The 25,320-nt window shown below is 43.5% G+C and overlaps 1 protein-coding gene across 1 annotated transcript in view; it reads left to right on the top strand.

Annotated features, from left to right (window-relative positions):
• The window catches only part of ATG2A (autophagy related 2A), a 2,120,972-nt gene that overhangs the window by 24,349 nt on the left and 2,071,303 nt on the right, over positions 1 to 25,320 (top strand). Inside the window, exon 2 of the mRNA XM_086939522.1 lies at positions 20,464 to 20,626. Within this exon, the coding sequence (XP_086795648.1) occupies positions 20,464 to 20,626 (163 nt within the window). The remainder of the gene's footprint in view (positions 1 to 20,463; positions 20,627 to 25,320) is intronic.

Here is a 25,320-nt window from a genome sequence, read left to right as displayed (position 1 = left end):
TTTTCCTGGTTAATATGGCTATCTTATAGGTAGATCTTAATATAGATATTAGTGGGCGATCTATTGGGGTGGCTATAAGGGCCTTAAGCAGATCAGCATGCACCCTAGAACATGCACGGTCAAACCATTTTCTCCCCGTAGGCCCAGACAATTTTTTGCTAGATGTAAAGCTACTGTTAATATGTTTACAGATATTGTCAAAGGCAGTTACTACTTGGAGGTTTGATGCCCTTAATTCTAAGCAGGTAATCACATCCCTTTCTGCTCTATCCATGACAGTCTGCGAAACGTCCTCTGGAACAACACTTGACCATTTCAATCTATGGCCCTGATCCTTTACGACCACATCTTGACCTCCAATCACCCTTAGCCCCCTGCGTGTAAAAATAACCGTAGACAGCACCTCTGTTACTACTGGGTTGTGGTCGCTAAATACTGAGACCACAGTGCTGTAGCTAACCACCTTAGCTAAAATTTGACATGTCATAAAAATATAATCAATTACAGTACCGTCGCCAATTCCCTTAAAAGTAGGAATTCTACTTCCAACCTCCCCACAGCTTGACTCATATAAGTTCCATGCTTCCAAGTAATTTTCAAGTGCCTCCCCCCAATTGGAATGCTCAAAGTGCATTACTATCGAGTGAGGTGGCCCCTCTTCTAAGAAACTGGCGCATGGCTCGTTGCAGGGATGGATATTGAAATCGCCCAAAATAATTATTTCAAAATCATTTACTTTAGTTCTATAGTCTGACAAAAAAGATTCAATTATATCCAAATTATGCCTAGTACATTCATTAGGACTAGAATTATAAAAATTTATGAATAACATTTTTGAAAAAGAAAGAGGATTCAATTCAACAATCATACAGTTTGGGGAGCCTACATTATACTGTGTTAGCACACCTTTTAGGTCAGTTTTAAACAAAGTTAATAAGCCTCCCTTTGGTCTTCTTGCCCCACCGCTAGTAGCAGGGATAAAGAAGTGTCTGTACCCATCCAAGGAAAAACTGTTCGATAAGTCCCACGTTTCCTGGAATGCGAGAATGTCAAAAGTTATCAACAATTTAATCCATTCGTCATTTCCAGCCTTGGACCTAATGCCAGCAATATTCCAAGTCACGATGCGGCATGAGTGGCCTGTTGTCCCTGGGTTTTTAGACAGTCAATCATTTTCTCCTAATGATGATAACGGGGAAAACCGATTAAACAAGGGCAAGATTGGTTCAGGTTGTGGATTTGGCCTACACAAATTATAACAATATGCATCCGTAGGCATAGAAAGTTGGTAATCGTGTTGTGCCCTAGGGAAAAAAACCTGCCTGTGTAAGGGATATGAAGGAGTCTGATGACCAGCATGGGGACAGGTAGTCATACAAAGGTGGTTGTAGAAGAATCCTAACGGGCGCACACATATATTGTCTTCTGTGACCGGTAAGGAGGTAGCCCTTAACAATACAGTGGCGACGTGCTGAGGGTGCTTAAAGTTTACAATAACGCAGTCGCCTCTGCATGCTTTTCTCGAAGTACCAATCCAGTCAACTCTGCGCACTGACATTATGTCATTACAAAAGGCAGTGGGGAAGCCGCAATATTTATTTAGCCATGCTATTACTTAGTTACTTAAAGAACTTGACATTTCCTCCTGTGCTTCATATGAGTTTGGGTCGACTATTGGGACATTAGTCAAAACCTCTGTATACGGTGCACAATCAGGGGGTAAATTAACTATTGGTCTTTTTTTCCCAGAGAACCGCCCGAGTTATTTTCAACTGCCCTGCTGGCTGAGCTATTATTCCGCAAAGCCAAAGCAGTAGTATCAGACTTTGGCACAGACTGAGCTGATCTTACGGATGACACCAGTTGTGTCACTTTCTCCCCCCTACCATTAGAGCTTGGGGCCATTTTAGTTGCAGATGTTCCAGCGCTAGCGTTCTCGGGTAATTTAGCCTGGGACAGATGTGAGGATAGAAGACCCCGAAGTCTAGATACCTGCTTAGAGACCTGGTCTAGTTTGTCCCCGACCCCCTTGCTATCAACAGCAGCACCTTTATGTGTTGCATCGCTCATGTTGGCGTTAGTGCTCTTCTTTACAGTTACAGCAGCTGGTGGGGATAGGAGAGTACTTAATCTAGCTACCTCTTTTGATACTATATCAACTTTTACCATTAAGGGTTTAATCAAAAGCTCCATTTTGGTGGTCAACATATTAGCAAGGAGCTGGATATGGTCGCTATTTAAGGTGTTCATATCTGCCTCATTTATAGTAGCATTAGTAAGCTCAGGTTGTTTAGGTGGAGAGATAACTTTCTTAGTTCTTCTAAGCCCTCCCCGCTTGTTGATCAGCCTTCTGCATGCCCTCACTGGTCTGCGGACCGGTGATGGCACCGCCGTAGGAGTCAAGGGGATGTGAGATGTTGATAGCAGCGGACTGTCCAATAATTCCATATTGGCTGGGGGGTTAGCAGAAGTTGAGACAGTATCTAAGTCCATCTCCACTGAAGGCAAAGCAACCTGAATGGCCCCAATAGTGTCATCGAGGTTATCTGAGGTAGAAAGTACATTAGTAGGTGAAACAGGGGGGCTGATCCTACTAAGTGAAAGGCGTCGATCAGAGTTGATCTTGCTGACCACCTTGACCATATAGTTATCCATGGTGCGGGATATTGTCGGTGTTTGTACAGAGTGCAGTTTAGCGATTTATGCAGTATAGACCGGCAATTTAAACACAGTATATTAAACACTCACAATGAGGAGCTGAGTCCTATATCCCAGCAGGAAGGATAAGGGTCCGTGGCCCAGCCCAGCCTCTTCCAGCCCGGGACGGCCACAGACGGTCCCGCGCTTAGCCCGGCGCCGCCCGCGCACGTCCCGCGACGCGGGAGCTCTCGCCGTACTTGCAGGCACCTCCGGGGGCGGGACAGGGCGTGTGCGCCTTCCTGGCGCTAGGGCCGCTGGGGGATGTAGTCCCCGGTCCGCCGCGCCGCGATGTCCTGGGGCAGCAGGCAGTCGGCAGACAGTGAGGCAGCAACAACAGGGTCAGCGTGGAAGGCTATGGTCCGCCTCGGCACCCCCAACGATAGCGCCCAGGTCCGTGGTGAAGTGTCCCCCGCTCCCCCGGAATTCATTTTGTAATGTGATTTTTCTATCTTTGTCCCTTCTATTGTCAGTCATGGATCATTCATGCAGCTCTAGAAAACAATTAAATGTTCTTTCTATTTATATTTGCTGTTCAAAGTATGCACAGACAAGTGCTGAAAATACTGCTTATTTTTATACTATCTGTGACATCAAAATAATGAGCTGGCAACCCTAGTTATAAGACTCGAAGTTTGTTGAGGGATCAGGACATTATTTATTTCCTCCACCCTGATCCCTGGTTATTGCCATAATAGCAATAGTTTAACACATTTGAACCCTATGCTGCCGTCAGTAACATGCTGAGTTCAAATGTCTGGGAATGCACCCTGCATTCAGACCACTCACTCCTCATTCTCACCCTTCACTCTCACCCAGCACTCACACTGATCCCGATGCACTCACACCATTCACCCGCTCACCCTGCACTCCCACTGATCACCTTGTTCTCACACCATTCACCTACTTACCCTCCACTGACAGTGATCACTCTGCACTCACAATGCACGTGCGCTATTCACCCTGTACCTCACCCTGCAATCACACGAGCACACTACTCAACCCTCACATTGGGAGAAACTGCTATCAAAACTCTCTTGCCTTTCAGCTCGTCCTATTTATGTGAGATTGGGTTCTCAGCACTTGCGGTATTAAAGACTAAGTACCGTTCAAGACTGGATGCGGAGCACAACCTGAGGATGGCAGAAGCAAAAATCCATCCACAGATTGACCATCTCTGAAAAACCGGCACACCTGTCACATTTATGTTGGTGGTGTTAATATTAATCCATGTCATGTGTAAAACAAAGTATCCTAGTAAAAACAATTTGCACACATTTTATCTTGGAAAGTGGTGTTTTGAGCTGTGCAATAAGCTTCTGTCATTTCACCACACCCGCTCCCAAACCCGCAGTTTACTAAACACTCTTATTGTATTGAATGTTATCCGCTGAATATGCCCGGAATGTGCGTGTGGCGGTCAAGTCCAGGAATTTCTGTCAGGTGGTTGGGGGCCCAACATCTAAAAAAATTCAGCTGGGGGGGCTCAACCTACAAAAGTTTGAAGACCTCTGCTCTATGCTGACTATTTCACGCTCGATTTGCAGTACCCCACTTCTCTGTCTGATGAGGAGTTCTGCCTCAGTAGCAATCCTCCTCCACATGTACCATCACTGTGCCTCATTTGTAGTTTCTTTTGTTGCCAAAATTCTTTCTCAAAATAAAAAAAAGTTTTCGCACATTGTCTCACACAAACAACCGACAGCAAGAAATAAACGTGTCTCCTTTTCACAACTCTGTATCATTTGTGAAAAGCTGTGTTTTAGTGCATTTGTATCTTGCAGGTTTTAATTTGCCTGTGCAATTGCATGAATGTACCACATCCTGGTTAGTTTCAGGCATGTCTTGCACCTTCTCCGTCCCCACTTTTCGCCCGTAATCATCATGCCGCCCTCCCACAACAGAGCCCATGGTGAAACGTCAAAGCAGTGATAATTCCAACCGCCTGAAGCAGATTGTGCAGGCACAGCAGAACAACAAATGAAGATTTGCTCTTTCAGTGTCTTTGTGGAGCTGAACACCTTTAGAATGCACTTAAATTCTGAAAGACAGCAATTGAAGAGTAATTGTCCCTAAATAGAAAACATAAGCTCTACTTCAAAATGCGGTTTAAATTATCACTAGAAAAAGCTCCTCCTTTCTTCTATGCTCGCAGACAAAATTTCAAAAACACCTTAGTTGATAGTTGGGTTTCTGTGACTTAGATTACTTAAAAATTAAACAGAACCATCATTTCAAAATTGCACTCAAGGGCTTGACTGGTAACCAAAACCGGCCCTGGCAAAGTGCTCGGCCGGCCCCCTATTTTGTCCTGTTGAAGATCATTCTATCGTCGATAGCCAGATAAGTAAATGTGATACAATGTTGTGCACATGAGGGTGTGGTATGTTTAAGTGTAGTGTAATTGAAAGCATTGTGTACTGAGAGGTGAGGATGGCACACCAGAAGTGTGTTTAGAGCATGGTGGCAAGGTTCTTCTATAGTGTGTTGATTGGGTGATTGTCTGGCATGTTTGGCTTTGTTTTTGTTTTTTAAAGGTGTTGAACAGGAGCTTGGGCTGCTGTGCAACATAGTTTAACCCCTTCCATGCTCATGACGAGTTCAGCTCGTCATGCAGCACAGTGCTCCTGTGCTCATGACGAGCTGAGCTCGTCATGACCACACCCAGTTCTATTATGGCCCAGCACATCAGAAGATCAACTCAAGCATCCAAGATGTTAAATTAAATAAAAACAGAGAGCTATGGCGCGGCCAGTACTTTGTTTATATTTACTTTAAGCCATGTTACAAAGAAGCCTGCGCTGCTGTGCAATGTTCTTAAAAATAATCTGACAATGCCAATATGTCCTAAACAGGCAAAACCTGTTGACTTTGTCAATGCCTGTTATTCTTTAGTATAAATCCTGTTTTTGAGAAATTTTCATTTAAAGGGGTGCTTGGGGTGGTTATAAAGTGGTTAAAAAGTTGGGTGTATCTGAACAGTTGGTCCTGCAGTAGTGCCACAGTTTCAAAAATAAGTGCCCTCTGCTTGCCTGAGGGAGCTTATCTCACATCCTCTGGTTTACGGTACCAGATAACTGGTACTCGTCCTGCAGTACAAATGTTGCTGCCGCATTATAGGACTCCGGTACTGGGTTTCCATGTCTGAAGTAAGGGGGGGGGAGTTAATGGGAGCATGGTGGAACCCTTCATGGAACAAACATTAAAAAAATTGTACTGTGGGCCCCAATGCAGTGGTCCCATGAGTTACCCTAAATTGTAAAAAAAAAAATGATGGATGGAATGCTTGAACTAATCTCACCCACAGGTAATTACTCTGGCCACATCCCAATCCATCGTTATTTTGCATACCATGTTCCTCAGTTTGGACCAATCTATATGCAAATCAGTCTTGACCCTGCTCCAGTCGGAAAGCCCAGCCCGAACTGCCAAGTCAGGTCCTCCTGAACTGGAACACAAGCATCCCAGGGCTGGTTTCGCCCTAGTTTTGGTCTCGTCAGCCCGGTACAGCTTGGTTCCAGTGACACAGTGTGCATTGTTCCCACGTCTGGGAATACCCATCCCACTTTGGGCAACACACTAAAGAATACAAAAAATTTATTTGAAAAAATACATCACTTTTCTTTCTGAGGGAAAATGTGGTTTAATGAACTATTTGGGGTTACAAACAAACTTCTGTGGGTGAACAGGACTGGCTTAGGCAGAGGGCAGAAGGAATGTAACAGTTGTGTGTAGGACACGTGATGTGGCCAAGACTGGGGCTGGGCTGCGTTAGTTGAGTCTGCTGAGATGAAGTGCAGAAGCATCCATGTATCAGGTACTCCATCTACGTGCAAAGATCTTGTACTTTGGTTGCATAGTATCTCCCTGAGCAATTTCTCTCAAGGTTTATTCATGTTCATGGTGTTGTTTGTTTCTGTGTTTGCTTTTATGTATCTGTTCATTTAAAAGCATAATACATAAATAAATGCAATGCTTGTTGTAGGAAAGTAGGATCTGCTTTTATGGTTACCCCCACTTTTTGCCTGGTGTTATACTGTTTCTGACTAGTCTAAGTGGGATCCTGCTAACCAGGACCCCATTCTCTGTGCCTTTGCCTCTAAATTGGTATTGTAAGTACTTGGGTACATCCCAGATTGGACACTAGTGTATCTTTATGAGTCCCTAGTATATGGTACTGAGGTACCCAGGGCATAGGTACACCAGGAGTCCCCCACGGCTGAAGCATGTATTATGCCACCCATGAGGGACCACTCAAACTGTAACTACAGGCCTGCCATTGCAGCCTATGTATGTGGGTGCTAGCACCACTTACGAAAGATGTAGGTTTACCTATATCTAGGGTCACTGCACTTAAAACCTATGTCACACCTAATGCAGTTCTTCCAATCCTGAAGGCAGTGTGCTTGGTTCTAAGTGTGACGGTGCACCTGCTTGAGCAGGACACCCCACTCGGAGTCCATTCTCCTGGGCTGTGAGTGCATCAGCCATTAAGATACATAGAGTGGCTATGCGTCAGAACGCGATGACCATCTCTAAACTGGTATCAAACCTGTTGCAATCATACCTCCACACCGTGAACGGTGTGGGAGGTATGATTCCATGCACTGTAAAGCTCCAGGCCTTCAGTGCTCCAGGTACCAGTCTCCTAGACCCGGACAGCACAACATGGCTTAGCCGACCAGAGAGCCAATTTTCCCTTCTGCTGCTGAGCCAAGCTCGAGCAGGGGAAGGCAGAACAATAGGTATTCGATCACAGGGAGGTGTGACCACCTACCAGACAGAGTTTAGTGTATTTGGGCCTGGTGGGAGCGCATGCTGGCGCCACTCAGTCTGCTTCAAGGGCACACTTGGTGACCTCCTTGCATAGTCCAGTTCAAACCAGCTCAGGGAGCAGTTGGCTCACGTTCTGACTCGAAACTGAACAAAGGACATGGGAGTATCCTCCCCACTATGCTACCCCCTCCCCTGGGAGGGAACCCTAAATCATCCCAACCCTTTACTTACGGTTCTTAAGGGCTTACCACAGGGTGGGTCCCTATATTTGTCGTGGGACAAGATTAATTTCAAGACACCATTTCTTCTTCGACCGTCTGGGCACTCAGGACTTCGCTGGGCTTTGCTCTGGGCATCAGGACTGCAACTTGGAAGACTCCTGCTGCTCCTGATCTCGTCGCCCTGCTCGTCTGCTGCAACGTCTGTGCCTGTGCTCTACACTGGAACCTTCTATGGCCTGTGGGCATCGGAGACACCTGAAGGAATCTCCCTTGAACTGAAGGAGCCTCTTCCCTGTGTCTGCAGGCACCACAACTAAGCTGACCGGTCTGCTGATCCTGGGCTCCCACGCACTCCAGAAGACTCTGCAACATAGGGGGTGGTTCTCCAGATCCCTCAAGGCCTGCCCTGCCCTCTCACCAAGTTTGAGGCCAGTGCCTGTCGTCGGGGTTGCAGGAACCGAAACCCTGTGCAACGCGTCGACTTGCGGTTGGAAAGGCTTGTTGGCTTCCTTCCACCAAGATCTTCGGAATCCAAGTATCCCCTACCTAAAGCATCTCCAGTGACCAAGATCTTCATCCTCAACGCATCACTTGCACCATGGGCATCTTTGATGAGATGCTTGAGGTCCTCTTGCGAATCCAGTGCCTCCCGCCTGTGGGTCCTCTTGAGGGTCATCTTTGAAATCTGTGGGCTTCCCTGATTATTCGGGACCTGCCCTGACTCCCCTGCTTGTGGTGAGTCACCTGGACCTTGCTAGTCCAGCAACTGCACTGTCTTTGCTTTCCACGTTATTTGAAGTTGCCAAGGCTTGTTTGTGCTCTCGACAGACACAAACCCCTCAACTCTCGGCATCTGACGTGGGACTGCTCGTGCACGGCTCCTAATCTTCTACAGCGTTGGCTGGTCCTCACAGTTGCAGCTCCGAGGTCACCATCATCTCCCCTACGACACTCGACATCGGTAGGCATTCATCTTCTGTGCATCCTAGTCACTCTTGAGTGGCATAGACTCTGTCCCCTCTGCTTGCAGGTACTTCTCAACTTGAATTCACCTTTGAATGGTATTGTGTGCATTGTGTATATCTCCAGTTAGGAGATATCTGTATCTGTGAGTGAGTGTCTTATAATAAATACCTATTTTTATAAATACGCTGTGAGGTTCTTTTTCACTTCATCTATATCTTTAAGATTATGTTGTGGTAAAACTACCACTTAGAGAGCTTTCTAAGGTTGTCTAAGACCACTAAAATCCCCATAAGGGTTGTCTGGATTGGTGCAAGGTGCCCACTTACATAAATGTACACCATATACCAAGCTAGCTTCTCACACTTGTTATGGCCTGATTTGTGTGCAGTCATTTATTGTAGAGATGTTCCCCATTGATGTAAAATATTTTTATTTAACTGTTAGCTGGACAGTGGATGGATGTGTTTTCTACCTTCTCTATGTATGGGTCCCAAACATTGCTTTCTTTTATTGCTGATCTCTGTGGAACTCATTGCATTCCTTTAATTTAGATGCTTTTCATAAGCCCATTTGAGCTGCATTTGATGTGCCAAAATCAGCTGTAATTTTTGGCGACATCAAGATAGTGTATGTGTGCTATGTCGAGCTTTTTTCCTTAGGTTCAATGAAGCTGCATTTTGAGGGCCAATTTAAGTCTGGTTTTGTGAGTCCACTCAAGCTCATTTTGTGGACCAAATCTGGCTTTCCTTCTGGCCCTCCTCACACTGATGTGTAGGTGAAATTTCAGGAATGGAAGCTTTGAATAGAACTGGAGCATTTTGTGTCCAAATGAGGTTCGATCAAAGTCCTCATGAGTCTGTGCTCTAGTAAGAAAGTTCTGAAAGTTGCTGCATGATGTTGACATAATGTGGTGGCATGTGGATCTATAAATTCTGTGAGAGGGTTTGGTTGTATATTGTTCCAGTATATTTGATTAAATGCCGATGCTTAGCATGAGTATTGCATCTGATCCAGCCGGAAACAACATACATTGTATAATCACTCACATTAACTCTACTGTATCACAAATAGGATTTATCCACCATAACCAAAGTTTGGGCCCATGAAATCTCAATCGCCACTTACAAACATCAGGTCTTCCGAAAGATCTTTGGTAGAGCTAATAGATACTCAATTATAAGAGACTGATACTATTTCCCTCATGAGGACCTATAGTGAAGGAAAAGCCGGTCCAGCAATTGTAATCACAGTACACATTATGTCTAATAAGTCATTAATTAAAGACTTAAAACTCTTGAATACTTATCAAGTTACAATCCAAGCTATATCAAAGTATGAATGGTCAAAACACAAGTATATAGGGAATCATAATTTCTGTGTTATTTCAATATTACAGGTAAGTTCACAACAAAGAAATGCAGTTAATTTACAAATACGTCTTCTAATGAATAACCGCATGAGAGGGGGGAGAGAGAGAGAGAAAAACAAAGATTACATTATTGCAATTCAGTATGCAATACCGAATTTCATACAAACCCATGTCCGAGAATACTAATGCACAGCGTGCAATAGTCAGAAATAGCTAACCCTTCGGCCGAAACTGTATAGCTTAAGCAACATCACCAGCGGATGAAGTGCATGGTAATCAGGATAGTCTCGCTCAGGATTTGCATAGATAATAGCCAGCCAGAGTAGCATAGAGAGTACAGCAGCATAGGCTATCTTCTCATAGAAACAGCTACTCCCAAGTTCTTTTTTCTCACGGTAGTAATTATACCCAAATGCTAAAAAGTTCAATCCCCCTAAAGTTGCAAATTCCAAGTTTCATGCGATTCCATTGGTCAGGCTGTTAAAGTTAAAAGCAGGAAAGAAACTTTAATAATTCCACATCAACTTGCAACATTAGTAGACAAGTTTCTTTTTTTAATTTTTTTATTTAAGTGTTCACAGCAAAATTGCAATTAAAAATTGACAAATTCAGATATAATAAATTACCAATACATTGCTGCAATTTCATATACAAAGAGAAAAGAAAAACATAAAAAATAAAACCTAAACAAGACAGTTTCTGTTATTACAGCGAGTTTCCAACAAAATTCATGAACATCTCATCTTGTCTTGTCTTTCTTGCATTCTTAATCCTCATAATAATCTCGAAACGCTCCCCATATTTTTATGCCCAGTCTTTTCTTCCTAACACCCTTAATAGAAAAAAGTCCCCACTCCAAGTTGTAGAAACTGAGCATTTTAGCACGCCATTGGTGAAACACAGGTGGGTGTTCCTGAAGCCACTCCGTGGCTATGCATAAACGTGCTACAGTCATTGCAAAGAAAATAAAATACCGATGTTGATATAAAGGATCAGCTGCTCTGTCCTTTGGTATTTTCCCCAAACAACATCATAGCCAGAGTGATAGCTAAAGGCATTCCAATTACAAAGGATAAGAACTTCTCTAAATCAGTAATAAAGCATTGAAGTTTGGGGCAACTATAGAAGATATGAACACTATCAGCGTCGTCAGCACTACATCTAAAGCACTTGCCGTCGTTCTCTCCACCCCATTTCGCCATTCGGATCGGAGTATAATATAAGTCAAACAATGTCTTTAAAAATTGTACTTTTAGATTTGCCGACATTAGTGCCTCCTTGGATAGTAGTAATAAGTCATTTATATCTAATTCTTGATCTTCTAATGTACCCACCCATTTTGTCCTTACTTTATCTTAGTCGTCGCTCCGATCACTAAGTAAGAGTTGGTAAAGTGTTCCAATTTTAACTAGCTTCCTAGTTGCTTCCACAACTTGAATTGGCTGAAGCACAGCTTTTCGATGCAATAAATAATCTCGTATTTGCAAAAAAAATTAAAAATAACTACTAGGAAACAGAAACTGACCCTTTAACTCATCAAAAGATTTAGAAATCCCTTCCTCCTTATACATATCTCCTAGCCATCTGACCCCTTTCCGCTGCCATCTTAAGGCCATATCATCAAAGAATATACCAGGTAATAATCTGTGAGTGTTCAAAGGAGTGTAATAAGATATTTTCCCTATTGCTGTAGTCTTGACTACCCGCTTCCATACCTTAGACGTGCCCATCACTACCTTGAAGCGAGTCCGCTTGTAATAACTCCCATCAATCTCTTTAAATAGTAATTGTTTTGCTACATACCCTAACTGTATTTCAAAAATAGAAGGGGCAAGAGCATTATCCTGCTCTGTCTCCCCGGTTATCAAAAACCTCATCTTCAATAGAAAACAAGTGACATAATACAAAAAAAAGTCTGCCACTCCCATCCCTCCCCTAGCAATTGGTAGAGTCATACACTTCATTGCCCGTCTAGGTTTCCCTGGACTCCAAATAAATTTGCCACATCTTGACTGCATAGCCTGTATGTTATCTTTTGCAATCTCTAGGGGTATAGACCTAAATAAATATAAGACCTTCGGTAGCACATTCATTTTTATATCATTCGACCGTCCGATAATGGTTAAGTTTAGTTGTTCCCACCTATCCAAGGAATTCCTAATTTTGGTCATCAGTATCATCCAGTTAGCCTCGACTAATTCTATCATATTAGCCCGCAATTGAATGCCTAAATATGTGGCCTCCTTCACTACTCTACTATCTTGCAGTACTACAGACTCCGAACACAAGATCTGTGTTTTTAGCACGTTTAATTTATATCCTGCTACGCGCCCAAACTCCTTCGTCAACCTCTCAATTTCTTTGATGGCGGTGCCTGGGTTTGTAGTTGTCACCAGGATGTTGTCCGTGTAAGCGAACACAGAAAAATAATACTCACACTAGATAAGGTGGAATAAGAATATTGCCAATCAATTGTTCTAAAAAAGGGTTAATGTAGAAAGCAAACAAAAGGGGGGAGCACGGGCATCCCTGGCGTGTGCCACGTGTAATATTCACAGAGTCAGAGAGTAAGCCCATAGCAGAAATCTTAGCCGTAGGTGTTTGATATAAAGACTGAATGGCCAGAATGTATTTTGACCCAAACCCCATTTTCTGCATTAGCTTCCACATATAGCCCCATTGCACCCGGTCGAACGCTTTTTCTGCGTCTAGTAAAAAAAGCGCTAAATCATTTTTTTTCACCGCAGCATTGTCAAATAGTGTAATAACCTTATTGACATGTTCTACTGTCCCTCTCTTTGGAATAAAACCATGCTGTTGTTGTGAGACTAAAGGGGCAATACAGTCAGAAAGTCGATTAGCTAATATTTTCGAGTACATTTTGTTGTCTGCATTTAGTAATGATATTGGTCTGTAGGATCCTACTAAATCTGGCTGTTTCCCCTTCTTACAAAAAACCGCTATAGTAGCTTCTGTCTAAGATCTGGGAGGATCTCCCTGCTGGGCCTTCTGAATAACCAGCAATAACTCCTCTTTAATAATTTTATAAAATTGTCTATAAACCTCACTGGGTATTCTATCAGGGCCAGAAGCTTTGACAACATGTAAGCTTTTTACAGCCCTTTCCAATTCCACCTCGGTTATCGGAGCCTCCAAGCTCTGAGCCACCATAAAGTCCAACTTTTTTAAGCCCCCTTCAAACATCTCCAGCCAGTCCAGCCCGTCACAGTCAGTCCCTGTATACAATTCAGTATAAAACTGCTGAAAGATCCGAAGAATTTCATAAGGGTCAGAGTGGGACACACCCATATCATCCTTCATTGCAGCGATGTTTCTGGCCGACTCCTTTATCCGAAGCTGGACTGCCAACCTTTTACCAATAGTTTCAGAATACTCATGTTTTTCCATCTTTGAAGTCATGTACTTCCTTGCATATTCTATACTCCAATAACCCACCACTTTAGCTCGACATTTAGCTACTTGATCCTCAAGATTGCCTAAATCATTCAATCCAGTAACTACACCATTCGTTAATACAGTTTCAGCCTGTACTAGGCGCTGGTATAAGATCCCTAACTCTTGTTTAGCTTTCTTCTGCTGCCTGAACATAAAACTCATACATTTGCTGCGAAAACAAGCTTTAAAAGTATCCCAGACAATACCTGGGCTAGCGGTCCCCTTATTTTCCTGGAAAAAGAACTGGATCCACTTTCTCATTTGCGCTTCAAAGTCATTATTTAATCCCAGATTCCTATCAAATGTAAAATATGCACATTTTGATTTCCTAAGACCCCACTGTATCTCTAATACAATGGGTGCGTGATCTGACGTAATTCTGGGATGGACACTTACTTTTGCACCAGCCAGTAATGAAGCTGGGGTAAAAAAATAATCCAATCTAACTAGTCTCTTGTGAGGGTAAGAGTAGAACGTAAACCCACTATCTTCTGGCCTCAAATTACCCCACACATCAAACAGCCCATGATCCTGGACCAAATTATACAGTGCTTTATAGACTTTCGGCTTGCGTCCACTATATGAGGCCACACCCTCCTGTATTACCCTATTAGTTAGATTGATATTCATATCTCCACAGACCACCACCGGCTGGGGCCAAGTTGCCAGCTCCAAATTTACCTCGATTATAGGTTCAGGATCGTCTAAATTAGCTCCATAGATCGTGCATAACGTCAGCACCTTTCCCTCAAAGCTACATTCTGCTATTGCCCGTCGTCCTTTCTTGTCCATTAATTTCCGCCCAGTTTTAACATAATTTCCTTTACAAAGAATGGCAGTGCCCCTTATTGTAGGAGAGTAGGGTCTGCTATCCTATGGTCACCCCAAATTTTTGCTTTTTGCTTCACTCGTTTATGACTTAATGTGGCTGTGGGCCTGCTAATCAGACCCACAGCCTGCTGTTCTCTCTCTAAATTACTGCCAATGCACTCTAGGTGCATTACGAATTGTAACTGGTTCACCTTATAGGTCCATGTAACAGTGTACCATAGGTACCCAGGGCATAGGTGTAGCCAAGGCCTACCAGGGGCTGCAGCATGTATTGTGCCACCCCTGGCCTGGCCTCCATATTTGACACAACTGGCTGATCACTCAGCTGGGGTAAGTTGGTGTAATCACCTCTTACTTAGATATAGTATCCCTATATCCAACCTTAACTGGACACATGTTAACCTATAAGCCACTCCTATGGAAGTCCTCTGCAATCCTGGAGGCAGAGTGCGTGGTTTCATGTGAGATGGGGCTCTAGCATGAGCTGAGCCTGTCTGCAGCTGTCGGGAACAACTACCTTAGCTGTTCCGGGATATTGCTATACCATATACTCTTAAGTGCATTATAATCCTCGCGGTTATATGCTAACTTTGGTTTGGCTTTATCAAAACATGTCGAGTAAGGTGTCATACGATTTGGAATACTATCCCCTCGACAGTTCTGTCGACGGGGATAGCATTTCACCCTTCTAGAGGGACACGACATGTACATAACCTGAACCCCGGTTAAAAGTTAACCAGAGCCTCAGCATCACAAAATGGATGCTGCCACCACAGACACAAGTCTGACCTCTTACTGCAGGGAGTCCTTCCAGCGAGGGAGGCTTGGACAAAGGGTTTCCTGCCTTGGGAGGTGCGAGCACCACCCCAGACAGGATTTTGTGTATTGGGTAGGACAGGGCTGAATAGAATCAGACATGCCCGGGGCACAAAAGGTGTCCTTGTGCATAATCCAGTCCAAACCGGTGCTGGGGCTTTCCAGCCCCAGTCCTGGCGCGGAGCTGGACAAAGGAAAGGGGGTGTAACCGTTCCCCTTCCTGGTCCCACCCAGAGGAGGGACCTAGCAGGTGATGCACCCCTCAGATTGGGAATAAGAGTGGGAGCAGTGCCATAGCACCTTAGATCATCCTGAATCAACTTGAAACTAAGAAGACGCCGGACTTCGACATTCTGCTGCACAGAAGACTGAAGAGCATCTCCCTTGTGGCCTAGGAGTGGCCAACCTGTGAACACAGGCACCATTTAGCAACTCGACGTCTGCTTTGCCGCCGCCTCCTGCCGGAGCCCGAGCCAAGAGCCCAGAGCCTGACGAGACCCAGACTCCCAGACTTCTCACAGCCTGATCCGCAGTCCCTGCAAAGAAGGGACCCATGGAGGCACTGAGAGACGTGGGACCGGACATCTCGAAAGACCCCCGAGAAGCTGACTGCGCAGCACCCGAGGCACCCTCGACGCTGTGCTTTCTGGTTTGAGAAGCCCCACAACCGAGCAGCCCTTGCACCGAAGATCAGCCCCCCCAGCATCTCCACGATCTGCGTGGGGCCCTTTTGCATCGTGCCACTCGACGCGCCATCCCGGCCACTTGCCACGTGGTCAGCGGCCATCTTGGCAACGAAACCTACAATTTACACTGCGGGTCTGGTTGCTCTAGACTTGCCCTCGCTCCTGTGAAAAGGAGCACCCGCTCTGACCTTGCTGGTCCGAGTGATAAGCTTTTACCACTTCCTGCGTGGCTTGCATTAGCCAAGGCCTGTTTGCTCCAATCAAGTTGCCGACACCGCCATCAGCTAGAGCCTTCGTGGGACAGCTCGTGATCGACTCCTGGACGTCCTCGACCTCTTCGTGTCCACGTGGCTGAGGAGACCAGCTGCACCTCATCGCCTGTTTGCACCCGACATCGCCTAGTTCCATCCTGGTTCCACGGTAGTCACTGGCTAGTGACTTTGAAAATTGTCCCCTCTGCTTTCAGGTCTTCACCACTTCAGATCCACCCTTGGATCCACCGGAACTCTTCTCGTCTCGACGCCTGCAGCATCTTCAGCTCCAAGCACCATCGACCTGCGTGACGAAACCCGACACTACTTCGCACCTGTGCACCCGCTTCCTGTGGGTGAGGTAACTCCGCAACGCCGGTGTTCCTACACTGGTACACACCTCTAGCGCCTAGGTCTAAAGTTTTGTCCTTCTAGGTCAGCCGGAAGGTTCCTTAAACACTAACTTTGTAACTTTTACGCACCATTGACATTACATTGGTATAGGCGTGCACTTTCCGCACTGCACCCGAGTTCCGCGGGCCTTTCTCGACTTCTTCACTGTTAGTCCCAAACAGCTCCAGCGATTCCCCAGGCCCTAGGCCTACTTCCTTTCAGCTAGGTGGTTCTTATACCACTATTTTAGTATATGGTTTAGGTGGCCCCTAGGGCTCATCCATATTGTGCAACTTTTGTGTATTTAAACTGTGTTTTGTTTTAACGCATTTGCTTCTGTGCTCATAAAGAGTATAGGGGATTTTGTAGTAAATAAATATATATATATTTTCAATATATTTCTGTGTGGTGTCCTTTCATTTGGTATTCAAGGGGATTGTGTATGGTAAAACAGCTTGCTTCACATGCCTTTACAGAGTTTAGCCTAAGACTGCTTTGTCCACGCTACTAGGATAGCTGGTCTATAAGGTTGACTTACAACCAATCATCATAAGGGTTGCTTGGCATGGTACAAGGTGATCACTAGAACTAGTGAGCATCATATACCAGGCCAACTTCTCACACTTATCATGCTAGATTGCCCCGTGGCGACCACTAAGGAAAATCCAAGTTCTTTTAGCACCTCTCGCTTCGACCATGGAATATGAGTTTCCTGTACACAGAGTATATGTGGTAATATATACCTAAGCTCCGCTGCTACCTTCTGTCGCTTTGTTACATTATTCAAACCAGAGACATTTAAGGAACAAATCCGTAACCCTTTTGTTGCCATTTTTTACTTATGGTCAATAAATGAAAAATGAAAAAAGGCAGACATAAATATGGAGGAACTTCTTCTGAAATCATCTTTTTACTAAATTCAGAAAATAGATCAGATGAGTCCCAGTTCAAACTGAAAATAGTAATTAGGAAACATTTTTTGCGCAAGTTGCTGTGAACCTTTTTCCCCCTTTTTTCCACACACCCCTCGGGCTCCCCCCACCCCTACCCTTCCTATACCTACCTTTGTACACCCCCCCCCTGCCCAACTACTACCCCCCCCAACCCTGAATAGAGGCTTTAGGACTTATGGTCCTTTAGATGCGAGCCTACCCCCAGCCTCCTGCTTTCCCCCACCGGCATTATACTTCAAAAATTTAAGAAACACAAAAAATTCCATTGCCACTCAAGGAGAAGCAGAGCATAAACAAGAGAGCACCCGAACATAAACAAATATCAAGTAACCAACAGATTTAAGGATCTATACTAATTACATTTTAGCCAGAAATTCTTTAGCAGCTAAGGCAGTCATGAAAAAGTGGGTGCGCTCCTTGAATAGAACTTTCATTTTAGCTGGAAACAGCAAAAACGCCTGTGCACCCTTGGCTTGGAAGTCTGGTATGGTCTGTCGAAACCGCCATCGTAAGTCAACTGACTGCTTACAAAGATCAGGACGAAGAAAAAGTCACAGCCAAGCCCACTTCTCTTCTTATCCGGCCGTGCTTTCGTAAATATCTCCTCCCGGGCCAAAAAGCTATTAAATGCTACCAATATAGCTCTAGGTTTCTGGTCCCGTTGATTAGGTCTGAGATTAAAAGGAAACCGATGGTCCCGCTCGACCTCCCTGTCCCAATCCCACCTGGTAGATTCTGAGAATGCTTTTTTTAACAGTTCAATTATGAACCCTCTAGGATCAGACCCCTCCTTGCACTCCGGAATCTGCAAAAATCTTAAATTATTTCTGCGTGAACGATTTTCTAGATCAATCAGTTTCCAGTTAATGTCTTCCCTATGAGCAGTTTGTAATTCAATAACTTTCTTCTGTTGGGCCAGTTCATCCTCAAGCGTGGAAATACGTGCCTCGGCTTCATTAGCTCTCTCGACAAACTCTGAGTGTGATTTAGTAAGACGCCTTACTGAGTTCTGGAGTTTTTTACACAAGTTTTGCACTCTCAAACTGTCTTCTCGAGATTCATGCCTATGCTGCATCATAGTCTTATAAATCAATTCTAATGAAATCTCTTCTGGCGTGTCCTCCAGCCCTGATCTAGCTCCTAAAGTATCTGCGTCCTTTTCTGTTTCCCCGGGTTTTGTTGCCCCACTCTGATTTAATTCAAGTCTCCGGACAGTAGGTGGGTCAGAGCCTTCCAATTCATAACTACTATGAATGCTGCCATTCTCCATGCTCATAGACGTAGCATATTGTTGTGCCAGGTCCTCAGTGGAAGACATAGATTGCTCCGAAAAAGAGAAAAAATCAGCAGAGTCAGTTTCTGTAGCATTGGGGATCAATAAAGCTTGTGAGACCCATCCATGTGGACCCCCCCTCTATCAGAGAGCCCTCTGTATTAGACGGAGTCTGAGTAGTCTGGATAGACCAGTATTTAATTCAGAATCTAGGAGCAACTCCGGTCTGCTCTCATGTAAGATTGTGGCATTTATTGTTTAAGCATTACTCTGACCAGTAACTAAATCGTTAATATTCTCTAAGCCACTCTCCAATTCAATCACTGTCTCTATTCCCTGTGCTCCGTCTACTGCCGGCACTCCATTGTCACTTGACTGCCCAACAGCAATCCCCCGTGCAATGTTGAAGTCATTTCCGCAGTCCTTTCAGCTACAGTCGCCCCGGTCTGATCAAAACTTAAAAGACCCTGTTTCTCCTTGTGCTTCATAGAGCAAAATAACTCCGGTATCCCTTTTAATTGCTTACCGGCATTTACTTCCACAGATTCTTTGCCTTGTATCGCCCTTCTGGCAGTCTTTTCTACATCTTTGCTGCGTGTATCAATACGTTCAGTTGCAGCAGCCTTCGCCGCACTTGAAACCTCTTGTCCAGACTGAGGTTCAGGGAGAACACTCCCCTGTCCACGACCTCTGCGACCTTTAGGAGCCATTGCTCCTTCCTGCGCTCCTCCATGACACTCACGTCCCCACGGCTCCCAGAGACCGCGCCGTGAACTCCTGTCCAGGTGACCCATATTAGCTGCCTCCAAAGCGCCGTCCACTGATAGTGCCGCAGGGTCCGCAGTCCGACTCCGCTCGCTGTCGCTTCCCGTAACAGCCACCACATTTACTCCAGTAAGGCACAAATGTTATCAGCCCAGCTCACAGCGGGGATCGAGAAACTGTAACCGCGTTCAGATAGCCCTCTCCAAACTCGAGCAGCCTAACGACCCGCGAGGTCCAGCAGGAGCAGTATGCTCAAACGTCAAGCATGGACGCCATCTTGCCTCTTTCTAGACATAAGTTTCAATAGAAAAGAAATACTCTACCCGTAGTAAGGAAATCCTAGTGATGCGCTACGCATAGTTAAACAAATAAATCAACTTTTTAGGAATAGTCAAGGACAATACATTCTTCGGTGGCCTACGTTGGAGAAAACATATGTCATCATTTTCCTAAGGAGTAAAACACATGCATTGATATTTTAGAAAAGGAAAGAAACACATAATGAAAATAGGAATTAAAGATTCATTATCCTAATTAAATCCATTAGTATTCATCTAACTTTTCAATTAATCAAACAATATAATAGGACTTGGTATTATTCTTGTTACGAAATTAGGATAAAAATGTCACCAAACATTTTCTGTAAGCGTTTTCTATTTATTACTATTTCATATTTTCTACATGCATGATTCTAAATGCATATTTACTCTAGTATCTCTCGCATAACATGTAAAATCATTCATATAATCTTTAATGGCTTTCAGCATGTTAAACTTTGTAGCTGCATCAGCTTTTATTTGACTAAAAAAGGCAGGTCCATGTTGTGCCTTTCTTGCACATTTAAACGTTGTACCTTTAAATATTCCCATATACATTAATGTTAAAAAGTCACATCATTATTGATTGTTATGTTACTAAAACCGTTATGAGCAGATTTGATCAAGCAAGATTATTTCGCAAAAATCCTGCTTCATCACATTTTACATTTATTTCTGTCTCTTCCTTTGCAGTCTGTGAACGAGCAGTTGGAGTTGCTGGGTGCTCCCTTGGAGATTATAGATGGTTTTATCAGTGCAATCTCCGTTACCATCCCATGGTCAGCACTAGTCACCGAAAATTGCACTGTGGAAGTCACTGGACTACAAGTGACGTGCAGGCCAAAATACCGTCCTGGTGAGTGGTTTCCTTATTTGGGCTCTTGTTGTGAGCAATCTTTGGCATGTGGGTTGACCTGAAAGGTATGGAAGTATTGATGTTTTATTTCCTTTCTGTAATTTAGCTTTTCTGGCCACATTACAAAGCTATAATACAGGACCACTAATTTGGTTTCCTTCCCCTCTGATCAAACCTATCCTAAAGCCCCTTGCGAAAGACAGCAGACCTGAACTCTTTCTCACGTTCCATTTATATTACAATACTTTTTAATCCTAATCTGCCCTCTTCTTTTAAAGATTTTTTTACAGGAGCTCAGTTCGTAAGTGTCCCCTTGCATGCCCAGGCCCCTCCCTTACCCATTTTCCCTTGTAGTTTTTGTTTTTTTCTCACTTTTCAGTAGGACATCTGTTTAACTGTTCTGGAATAGGCCTGGATGGGCAATTGTGGAATAAGCAACATACATAAGATTGTGGAAATCAGTCTTTGACATGATGGATTAACAATGAATAAAAGCATGATCAATAAGAATTAAGACTTAATTACTGTCGTTTAAGTGGATGAAATCCAAACACTAGTGCATAAGGCTGTGCAACCCTTTTGGATCTTCAAAAGGCGGGTCCATATTTTTGTAGTTTCATTATAAGTGCTTACTGGAACGCAGCATTATAAGGGTGCATGCACGTCGAACTTGATAAATTCAGAAAAGAACAAGTGAGAAATAATATGGGTGTGTTCCAGATCATTCAAAAGGTGACGTATATTAAAACTGTTCCAGCCCTGGTTAGCACCCCGAGGGAAGAAAACAAGCAAAGAGCATTGGAGGATTTGTTTTCACGTCAAAGACTGTTTATGAGAGTTATCGACATGAAGGAGTTAATATACATCAAGTGACTATTGGCCATGAGGTCATGTTACGGGGATTCACGCATGTGTTGATTTTGAGATTAAATGAGGATGTGAATTATTTTTAAACACGATTTAGGATATGGGTGGTTTTGCTTTAAATAAGGAGTTTTGGTAGGGCGGGCACAAGTGGATGCAATCGGTGCTAATCTTGGTTTTGCAGGTGGGATTGGGAACGTAGTTTTTAAGTTAGTGAGTGAGCATTGTTATGTTGTGAGCGCATGGGAAGAACAAGGCGCTTGCAAAAGAAGATTACATCAGGTATGTTAGAGCTTATATAAAGGATAATGAGAGAAATGTCAAGCATGAGGCGTGGAGGTGAGTTTACATACAGAGATGAGCACACTATATGAGTTTGGTGGAAATATGGGGCTGTTTGGTGCCGAGTGATTTGGGTTAAAAAAGTGGGGCACATTAATAATGACGCAAGTATGAACGCATTTTTCTGTTGGACGTTACACGGGTGGAAGTAGAGGGGTGGGTTAATTCACACTATGTTTCAGTTCATCGCAGGGTTATTTCAGATGATTTTTTAATGTTATCGTTGTATGATTAAATCAGTGATGGGATGTTATTAGTATTATGATCTTGTGGCTGACAGACGCATATATATCATTTACATACTACAGATACCCCTGAGGAAAGTTTAAAATAAACCAAAATGCATTGGATGTAGAGATCGTAAATAGAAGAACTCGGAAATCTGTTAAACTGTTCTAGAATAGGCCTGGATGGGCAATTTTGGAATAAGCAACATGCATAAGATTGTGGAAATCCGAGTCCTTGACGTGATGGATTGAATAACTGTGAATAAAAGCATGATCAATAAGAATTAAGACTTGATTACTCTGGTTTAAGAGGATGAAATTGAAACATTAGTGCATAAGGCTATGCAACCCATTCGGATCTACAAAAGGCAGGTCCATATTTTAGGAAGTATCATTGTAAGTGCTTACTGGAACAGAGCATTATAAGGGTCCATGCACGCCGAACTTATGAATTCAGAAAAAAACAAGTGAGAAATAATATGGGTGTGCTCCAGATCATTCAAAACATTTGCTGGATAACCTAACATTAAGGAGAAAAAGTGCAGTTTCATTCTCATTAGTAAATAACGGTGCAAATTGTTTGAGACAAAAGAAATAGAAGAGTCATTGCTTGTAGCAGCTCTAGGCAGGTTCTGGTAAAATAGAACCATGGGTTTGCTTTGATTGTGTTGCTAGCGCTCTAAATCACCCTTATTTATAAAAGCTTCTCCTAACTTGGTCTTAGAAAAGGACAAACAGTTAGAGGGTGATTTACACAGAAAAGCTAAACCCAGGTCTGCAAATGACTGTTTAACATAAGCTAACCAAGGGATTCTATTTGCTTGGTCAAATTTGATAGTATCACTTGATTTAACATAACCGAGTCAATCTTCCAAATTCTCAGCCAAAGAAAGAGTGGGGCTAATTTAATTGTATCAAATAAAAATGTCAAACCAATCGGAATTAAGCAGGTCTGAAGGATTGATAGCAGCTTTTTAGCAAACTTGTTCTCCACTGTTTGCAGGGTCCTCACTTGAACCGTTCCCCATATTTCGGCCTCATAGGTGGCTATGACGACAGAATTTGCCAAGTAAACTTCTACGATTTCCTTACAATTTTTTTTAACTCAAATTAGAAGCAAACTTCCAGGTCGTAGCTATACTTTGTTTCAGCATGTTGGTTCTATTTTCTACCATGGCGGTCCAGTTAAATTTGGAATCAAAGAGGAGACCTAAGTACGTAAAAGACTCTACATATAACATGTAGAAATCACTGTTTTCAAGATAATTATAATTTTCCAATACCTAGCTAGTGACTCAGCTTGTGAGCTGTTAAGCCACAACAAGGCACAAATCCCCTTTACAGGCCATTCACACACCTTCCATGCATCACACAAACAACCATTCACACTGCCAGCCACGGGCCCAGCACATTACAACACTCACTTCAACAAACCATTCAAGGGCCCAACACTTTCATAAGCCCACAGAACTGACACAGCAATCACATCACCAGCTGGCGAAGTGTGTGGTCTGATGTTTGGCTGCCATTGTTTATGTACATAAGGGCCCAGGCACCAGCCAGACGCTACTCTGACATCACCATGAAGCTCCACACCACTTTCAGTTCTAAAGCACTCCCACAATGAACAGACCGGAAAAATTAAAACATCCAACTAAAAATAGCACATTCTTTTCAAATAGGAAGAACCAACCTATTGGTAGAATATGAAATACCAACTATGACTGCATAGAATAACAAGTGTAACTAAGCACATCAAAATACTGCCAACTGAGGATCTTAACAGAAGATATATAACAATACAGTCTACAATCAGTTCCCTTTTACTCTCATGGATGCTCCCAATACTTGAGTTGTGTATGGTACAATTTAAAACTTGGGCACGCATAGGCCAGAATTAAAACACTCTGTGGTAGTACATATGACTCTCCTTTCTTACTCCTCTCCGGACACAGTCTCTACATCTCTGACGAGAAAGTGTTTTTTGGGTGCTGGAGGAATGTAGTCAGAAAAGTGACAATCATTCCATCTAGCAACATCGTCCACCACTCCATCTAGGAAAACTTGCCTGCTCAACTGCAGCAAGGCTAGGCTGCCTATTACACACTGCTGAAACAGTACAAAAGTAATCATGGATTCTGGGAAACGATCTTTGAAAGCAACATAAGCATTGAAGGATGCCAAATGAAATAGATGAACAACCAGCTTCTTGTACCAGATTCAGGACTTTTGAGCAGCATTGTAAAGCTCCAACCTTTGTCCTTCCTTATCTGCACCTACCATGTGCTTGTTGTACTCTAGAATACACACTGGTTTGCACACTTTTGCAATCTGGCCCCAAACAGTCATAGCACAGTACTTTCATCATGAATAGTTGTCAGCATGTTGACATCTCTTCTGTCTGGAAATTTCACAGCAAGAAGTTCATTACTGCTCAAAGTTCTGCTCTTTCCTTGTTTGGAACATATCACAGTGCCTAGTCTGCCAATTCTTTAAATAATTTCACATCTGTGTAGAAATTGTCCATTTATAAATGGTTACTGTTGTGGCAAAGTGCTCTTGCAAATTCCCTCACAGTTTTCCCACAGACTCCAAAATTGGAAGGACAACCAGGGGGGCCAATTGAAGAATCCCTAGTAGTGTACACCCTGTATTTATACACCTAGCCAGTGGCACTTTCACACTGCATATGCAGCTTAATACCATAACCTGCTCTCTCACTGGGAATGTATTATCTAAAAACCAAACATCCATTGAACAAGACCAGAGACTCACCCACAGATCCATCTTTCTCTGGAATATAGGACTCTGAGAAACGATCCACTAAGTGGTCAAGGACAGTCAGAATCTTGAAGATACAGACACAACCAGAGTGATCTTGTGGCAATGCTCGAGCATTATCCACATAATGCAACTTCCGCTTGAGAAGCAAATACCAATCTTGACTCATAGTTGCTGGAAATGTAGCAGTTGCCATCAAGGGACAAATAGACCAATATGTAGAAAGCGATGGCTTCCTTATCAGTCCCATCAGGAAAGATAAACCCCAGAACTACTTGATCTCATTAAGATTTGTGGGAGTCTACAGAGTAGCTCTGGAGTGGGTCTTAAGTGTGGCACTATTTTCTCTCTCTCAAAAACGGTGTGCGTACAAATAAGATTGCTCGACAATATCTTCCAAAAACACATTATCAATAAAGAGAAGAAATTGATAGTAAAAAGTTCTCTGTTTTGACTATACACCCTGAAAAACCACTAAAA

Source organism: Lissotriton vulgaris, chromosome 9 (genome assembly GCF_964263255.1).
Source record: "Lissotriton vulgaris chromosome 9, aLisVul1.2, whole genome shotgun sequence".
In the NCBI taxonomy this organism is placed as follows: Eukaryota; Metazoa; Chordata; class Amphibia; order Caudata; family Salamandridae; genus Lissotriton; species Lissotriton vulgaris.
This window is presented reverse-complemented; position numbering and strand designations above follow the sequence as displayed.